The sequence below is a fragment of the Triticum urartu genome, chromosome 6A (assembly GCF_056163025.1).
Source record: "Triticum urartu cultivar PI428250 chromosome 6A, HENAU_Tu73, whole genome shotgun sequence".
NCBI lineage: Eukaryota > Viridiplantae > Streptophyta > Magnoliopsida > Poales > Poaceae > Triticum > Triticum urartu.
The window spans coordinates 225,921,641-225,929,088 of NC_141878.1; the positions used below are offsets into that span (position 1 = coordinate 225,921,641).

At 61.0% G+C, this 7,448-nt stretch overlaps 1 protein-coding gene across 1 annotated transcript; it reads left to right on the plus strand.

Annotated features, from left to right (window-relative positions):
* Nucleotides 1–4,503: 4,503 nt before the first annotated feature.
* Nucleotides 4,504–6,978, plus strand: LOC147964848 (uncharacterized). Its single transcript, XM_087530184.1, has 2 exons — nucleotides 4,504–5,480; nucleotides 6,906–6,978. The coding sequence occupies exons 1-2, from the start codon at nucleotides 4,504–4,506 to the stop codon at nucleotides 6,976–6,978; spliced, it is 1,050 nt and encodes a 349-aa protein (XP_087386310.1).
* The last annotated feature ends 470 nt before the right edge of the window (nucleotides 6,979–7,448 follow it).

The window sequence follows — 7,448 nt, forward strand, 5'->3', positions numbered from 1 at the left end:
AAGCCACCATTCATAATTCTTTCGTACATGTCACTCATGAGACATTGCACATCCCGGTACACCGCCGGAGGCCTTCATATAGAGTCATACTTTGTTCTAGTATCGAGTTGTAATAATTGAGTTGTAAATAAATAGAGGTGTGATGATCATCATTTTCTAGAGCATTGTCCCAAGTGAGGAATTAAAAAAAGGAAAAAAGAGAGAGAAAGGCCATAAAAAAAGAGAAGGCCCAAAAAATAGAAAGGCCATAAAAAAGAGAAGGCCGCAAAAAAATGAGAGAAAGAGAGAGAAGGGACAATGCTACTATCCTTTGACACACTTGTGCTTCAAAGTAGCACCATAATCCTCATGATAGGGAGTCTCTTGTTTTGTCACTTTCATATACTAGTGGGAATTTTTCATTATAGAACTTGGCTTGTATATTCCTACAATGGGCCTCCTCAAGTGCCCATCTATTCTCGCCCGCCACATATTCCTGGTGGGAGGCGGCCTCGTTCGCCCGCAGCTGCTTCTCCTCCTCCAGGCTCCTGGTCAAGGTCTCCTCCTGAGCCGTGCTCTCCGACAACATCTTCTTGAGATTCTCCAGCTTCATCTTGAGATCTCTGATGGAGTTTTACGCTTCGGAGAGCTCCCCAGCCCTGCGGATGACCGCTCCTTGCGCCTCTACCAAGGCGCTATTGAGTGTGATCTTCTCGGTGGACAGCTTGAGGGCCTGCTCCTTCAGCTCGTCCCGCTCTACCTCCAACTCCTTCACCTTGCCGGCATGGGCCAGAGCTTGGGCATCGAGTGCCTCTTTGTGCCTCTGCTCCAGCTCGCAAGTCCGTCGCACGACAAGGGCCTCGAGCTCCTCATCCTTGCCGCGGAGTGTTGCGGCAAGCTTCGCCTCACGCATGGAGAGGTCCTCTTTCTGGGAATCCAATGCGGCTTGATGCTGGTTCCGGGCGGCCTCGGCCGCGGTAGCCAAGTTCGCTGCCTTTTCCTGGGCCTTCTCGATGTCAGCCATCTTCATGATGAGCTTTACATCGCTCTTGGCCAATTCCTCCTGAAAGGCCCTCTCCTCCTCGCGAGTCTGGTGAAACCAGGTTTGGGTCTCAGCAACGCGCGCCTTGAAGTCCACCTCCGCGTTGTCCACCGTTGCCATCCTGGACTTGACCTTGTCCAGGCGAGCATGGTAGAGCGCTTGGAGCTTCCGGAAATTGGCCCCCATGGCACGAAAAAGCTGCTCTTCTGGAGAACCATCGCCGCCAACGCCCGGCTCATCGACAACCTCGAGCCCGGTGGCGGCAAGCACCTCGCCGTCAAAGACTTCCCCTTCAGCGGGCGCTCGGGAACTTAACGCCCCTGGAAGATGGACGAAAAGATCGTCGCCCACCTTCAGGTATCTGCCGGGGCCCGAGGTTGAGGAGGAAGGAGGCTGATCATCAACCACCTCTTCCTCGGCGGTGGCCTTGCCGGCTTCCCCGGCAGGCCCACCGCTGGCGCCCTCGGCAGAAGCCTCGCCGGTCGCCTTGGCGGCCCCCGCAACAGTGTCCTCGGCAGCATCCTTGGTGGCCTCATCAGCAGCGGCCTCGTCAGCATCTCTGGCGGCCCCCTCAGCGGTAATCATGTCGGCCTCCGCCGCGGCCTTCTCAGCAATATTCCCAACAATAGTATCCACGTCCTCCATACCTGTTGAAGGAGGGCCTGGGTAGTAATGGGAGCATTGAAGCCAAGAAAAAGAATAAGGAAAAAACAGAGACGGAGGACAGGCGACTCACCAGTGCCAGGCTGTGAAGCAGATTCCCCCCCCCCCCCCCCCCGCCAGCATTTGACGCCGTGGCAGAGTCACCAATGCCCAAGGTTCCCCTCTTCCTCCATGGATGTGGGCTCCGTGCTTGATGCCCTTGCCGGGGACGCCCCTCGCGGCGGTGTAGTCGATGGGGTGGTGTGTTAGGGGTAGCCCTCTGCGGCTCCTCCTGCTGCCGCTCCCCTCCTGCAAACCTGACAAGGTCAACACCATAGCATCGAATGCCTACCACGTGTCGAATAAGACGAGGGTGACGAACTTACGCTGGGGGCTGTGCCGGGGGCTGCTGTCCGGGCTGCTCAACACCACCAGTGGCGTCTTTGAAGCCCCAACCAGGGGCTGACTGCTCGCCGAGGCCTTCGCCCTCTTCACCCTCTGGGCCAACGTCTCTGCATCCCTGCAAAAGCAAAAACGGATCAAGATGAGTGACTTAATTCAGAGGAATGCAAATGGCAGTAAGGAACGGAGTACTTACTCGTCATCCATCTCCTCCTCTTCCACCACTCCCCTTTTCCTCTTCGGGCTGAGAGGCCCAAGATCAAAAGGGAGCTACGCGTCAACATCCGAGTCGACATCTGCCGGAGGAGGCGAAGAAGGCGGGGTTTGTGCGCGCCCAGATGGGGAAGGGGCAGTTGTCTTCTTCTTCTCAGCGGCCTTCGTCAGCCTCGTCGCTACCGTGGCCCTCGTATGACGCCCGGACCCCTCCAGGGTCAATTGAGGTCGGGCAGCCCTGCCGGGCCGGACCGGCTCGCCAGAGCCAGCCTGCCGCAGGACTCGCCCTCTTCCCCTTGTCGGTGTTCTAGGAACGGGGGTCCCCAGACTTGCCTGCGTGCGGCCTGCAGCGTGGCTCAAAGGGGGGCCCAGCGCGGCCCATCTTCACCAACACAAACCCAAGACCCTCGCGAGGGGCCAAGCTTCGCGGGGCGGATGCCGCGGAGCTTCCTCAGGCGCGGCCTCGTCAGGCTGGCTCACGAGGAGGCGGAGAGATCAAGGCGGGGTACCTCACGAGGTGCCCGTGACGCAAGCCATGACGACCGGGGGCGCCAGGCGTTTGCCAGCCCGCGCAGTGTCCTCCCTTCCTCTTTGGTGCAAAGGGGGCAAGCGCAGCCGCGGAGTACCGAGGCATCAGGCAAAGGTTGCCATTTCGGTGCAACGAGACCAAGACCAGGAGGACTACGAGACGGAGGTCACCGTGGAGCCCAAGACGGCGTCATCACCAGAGCTTTGCGCAGGCGAAGACTACTTTTGTCAGGATAGTTGATACTAGCTGTCCCCCTTCAAATTAGCCCGCCATTGTTGGCTCCCTTCCCGCTCGATATTTGGGAAGAGGACCAGGGCCTCTATAAATAGGACCAGCCACCCACGGAGCAAGGGGGGAGGAAGGGAAAGAGAGAGAGAGAGAAAGGTGACTAAGCTCCTCCCAGTAGTTCATCACCCCAGCCAAGAACAGACCCTCGCGAGACTGTTCTTCCTTGTATTGTTCATCATCATCAGCCCAAGAGGCAATCCACCACACCACACACTAGAGTAGGGTATTACACCACAACGGTGGCCCGAACCAGTATAAACCCTGTGTCTCTTGTGTTGTTCTTTCCTTAGTTTAGATCCTAGTAAGGCGGAGGAGTGCAGGTAGGTAGGAGGTGAAATCTCCGCGCGCACCCCAGTGTTCGAACCTCAAGGGTCCGCCGGAACCCGAAATCCGACATTTGGCGCGCCAGGTAGGGGTGCGCTGGGATTCGTCTTCCACCGCCCCGTTCTCCTTCGACCACCATGCCCATGTCTGACGCTCGTTGGGCCCGCGCCGAGCGCCGGGCCGCGCTCACTGCCCGTGTCGCCCAGACGGCCCCTGTCGGCGGGCATCCTCGCCGTTCCCCGTCACCTTCCATCAACGCCTCCACCGGCCCGGCAGGGGACGAGCAGCAAGCATCGTCCCAGCATCCGTCCGTGCGGCAAGACGGCCGCACCGCAACTCCTCGCTCACCCTAGCTGGTTCTTCGTCCAGCGCGCTCCGCGCGCCCATGGAGGATCGGGCTGCACTCATCGCGGCGAACGAGCTCCTGCGCTACCGTCCCGTCGACGACGTCTACGAAGAATGGCTCGACCGCGTCGCTGAGCTCGTCCACGCCGTAGGGGGCTCTCCTGCGCCGTCCGTTCCGCTGCACCGCACCCCGCCCCGCGCGGGCAATGAAGCTCCGACGGCGCCCCGGCCGCCTCCTCCTCAGGAAGGCGCCATGGCTCCAAGGCGCGTTGCCCCTGGGCGGAACCCGCTTCGTTAGGCACCAATGCAGCAAGAGCAGAGCTGTCAAGAAGTCCCTCGCCCGCAAGAAGCTGCCCGGGCGCTCCCTGCTCCAGCACGTCGCGACCATGCTCCTGCTCCCGCGCGTCCAGACCCCGCGTTGCTCCTGGCTGCAGCGCGTGGGGACATGCAAGACCAAGTTCCCCGTCATCCAAGGCCTCCCGTGGCCACAGCAGGCTGCCGCGCCTTCACCGCCGAGCTACGCAACATCGCGTGGCCCGGCAAGTTCAAGCCAGACTTGCCTCCTCGCTACGACGGCACGGCTGACCCTGCAGAGTTCCTCCAGCTCTACGAGCTGGGCATCGAAGCTGCCAACGGAGACGAGAAGGTCATGGCGAACTGGTTCCCCATGGCACTCAAGGACGGGGCCCGCACCTGGCTCCTGAACCTGGCTCCAGGCACAATCTCCTCCTGGGACAAGATGCGCACCCGCTTTATCGCCAACTTCCAAGGCACTCGCGACCGGCCACCCGCCATGAGCGACATGCGCCGCATCAAGCAACAGCCCGGGGAGACCCTGCAGAAGTACATCCAGCGCTTCAACAACGCACGCCTCAAGATTCCCAAGGTGACTGAGGAGGCCATCATCTCGGCCTTCTCCGACGGCGTGCGCGACGTCAAGATGAAGGAGGAGCTGGCAATGCATGAAGACCTATGCATTTCCCTGGAACTGTTCAACCTAGCAACCAAGTGTGCCAGAGCCGAGGAAGGGCATCTCTCCCTCCTCGAGCTGCCTGCCGCAGACCCAGAAGAGAAGAAGCCCAAGGCCAAGGATGTGAAGCGCAAGGGGGCTGTCGTGCTCACGGCAGAACCAGACACCAAGCGGGGCAGAGATCAGCCCGAACCTTCCCAGGGTAGCCGGTACTGTGTGTACCACGACCTCCACACCCACAACACCAACGAATGTCAAGAGCTCCGAACTGTGCGAGAAGGAAGGATCGGCCGTCGCCCCGACCGCAGTGACCGGGGCTACGGCCGAGGAGGAGGAAGGAACGCAGGACGCTGGGAAGACTGTGGCCCGCGCCAAGGGTGGCGTGATCAACCTCGCGAGGATCGTTGGCAAGACCCGCCTCGCGAGGGAGGCTGGAGGGATCAGCCTCGCAAGGGAGATTGGAGGGATCAGCCTCGCGAGGATCTCCCGCAAGGCAACGCAGGCCTCCCACCGCTGCCACCACAGCCAAGGAGAAATGAGGACTGCCACCAGGACGAGGGGGCTGGGGGCTTCCAGGAGCCGCGCGCGATCGCCTGCATCCTGGGCGGGGCACAAGCCCCAGCCTCTCAGCGCATCTTCAAGCAGTTCGCCCGCGAAGTGAACGCAGTCCTCCCCAGGCTCGAAGCCACGCGCCCTCTCAGGTGGTCAGCGTGCGCCATCACGTTCAGCTCAGCAAATCGGCTCAAGTGTGCGGCTACAGCCGGAGTCCTCCCGATGCTTTGTTCCCCAATCATCAGCAATGTGGTGGTCACTAAGACCCTCATCGATGGCGGGGCAGGGCTCAACGTCCTGTCCGTGGAAACATTCAACAACCTCCAAGTGCCCTACAGCCAGCTTCAGCCAACCAAGCCTTTCTCCGGTATCACCGATGGCTCCACGGTCCCGATTGGGCAGGTCCGCCTCCCTGTCACCTTCGGGGCACGCGACAACTACCGCACCGAGCTCATCGACTTCGACGTCGCTCACATTCGCCTGCCGTACAACGCCATCCTTGGGTACCCAGCGCTGGCCAAGATCATGGCCGTAACTCACCATGGCTACAATGTCCTCAAGATGCCAGGAAGCGGCAGAGTCATCACTGTGCCATGTGAAGAGAAGGATGCGGTGTGTTCCCTGGAACGAGCCTTTCAGGCCGCGTCACTGGAAGACCCGGATCGTGGAAGCAGGAGGCCTCCTGAGACCGCCCCTAAGAAGAAGAAGACATCGGCTGGCCCGACCACTTAGGAGGCAGGCCCCTCTGGGCCCGTGCCTGCCCGGGGGGAACCTCCTTCCATCGCATAGGAAAGCGCGCCCGGCGACCTCCTCAGGCAGGGCTCGGGGGCTCTCCCCTAGAGGGCCACCGACCTAGCCAGGGTCACGAGGGAGGCGCTTGGGCACCACATGGAGGCGTGTTTCAAAGCACGTTTCCCTCAAGAAGGAGCAAGGCAAGGAGACCCATACCCTCAGGAGTTCGTCAGCAAGGCCATTCAGGAGCTACAGGAGTCAAGAGTCATGAAAGATGGCCGCCGCCTACCAGCAGTGGCTCCCCATCCAGGCGAGGATGGTGGGTTGCGCGTCTGCATCGACATACCAGGGCTCAACCGAGTCGCCTCTCTGGAGCGCCTCTGGCCCTCGCGAGTGGGGCGCTGCGGAGGCCCACCCCACAGCTACGTTCGCATGCCTTATGATTTGCCGAACGCGGCTGACACGTACCACCGCCTCATGAGGGGCATCACGGAGGCACGGGAGGCCAGGCGGTCCGCAGCCCTGGCAGGGATGGAGATGGCCCGTGAGGAGCCGCTAGCGCCTCCAGAGCCTCCCGAGGCCCCTGGGCCTGGGGGCTCGTGAGTATCGGTTCCCGCAGCCCACTGAGCTTGCTACACCAACGCTCCTTCGTCCTCAACATCATCAGGTGACATCTTTTCGAGTTCTATTTCTAGCTGGGAGCGCCCCCCCAGGGCTGCATTATTCCCAGGCCGCGTGGGTCCGTCCCTGCGGTGTGTATCCCTTTTTATTCCATGTTGTTAGCTTACCTTGTTGGGGGCGCCCCTCGGGCTGCATGATCCCCAAGCCGCTCGGGCCAGGCCCAGCGGCATGTATCCCATTTGCGTTTATTTCCGATCATGCGTTAGACTCACCATGCTTGATTATTTGATGCCGGTCCACGGCACCTCTTATTCTCCATACCGACCACTTGCACGTTAGAGGGGGGTACCTGAGCATCGCGACTCAGGGCTCTTACTGGCCCTCCAGCCCTCACCCTCTGGCCTTGTCCATGGCATCGCGACCTGGCATACCAGTGACGGCTGAGACCAGCTCGAGGGCCGGGACCCGAGGACGTAGAGTGCCGACATCTAACCAAATTTGCAGGGACACATCACAAGATAAGGCCCAGTGCCAGGCGCAACCCGCCTAGAGGTAGGGCCCCGTGAGTCCCGCGCTGGCTCACGGGTGCCCAGATACACCTCGCCAGGCCCTACCGTGGCAGCCACGTGTTAGGGTGGGGTTGTACATGCCCCGGGGGCTCCTCCCAGAGGGGGGCCTCCTCCCACGAACTAGTGGAAGCACCATGCTCCGCGCTGGCTGACGATACTGCCGAGGAGCGACTACGCCCGTACACATACGGTAGCGCTATGCTCCGCGCTGGTGATAAACAACTGAGGGTGGCCCCCGGG

Excerpts from the sequence above, each read along its gene's own strand:
- LOC147964848 (XM_087530184.1), top strand. The coding sequence starts at position 4,504 with ATGCGCACCCGCTTTATCGCCAACTTCCAAGGCACTCGCGACCGGCCA. Across the intron at positions 5,481-6,905 it reads AGCTCAGCAAATCGGCTCAA|ACTCACCATGCTTGATTATT; the intron begins GTGTGCGGCTAC and ends ATCATGCGTTAG.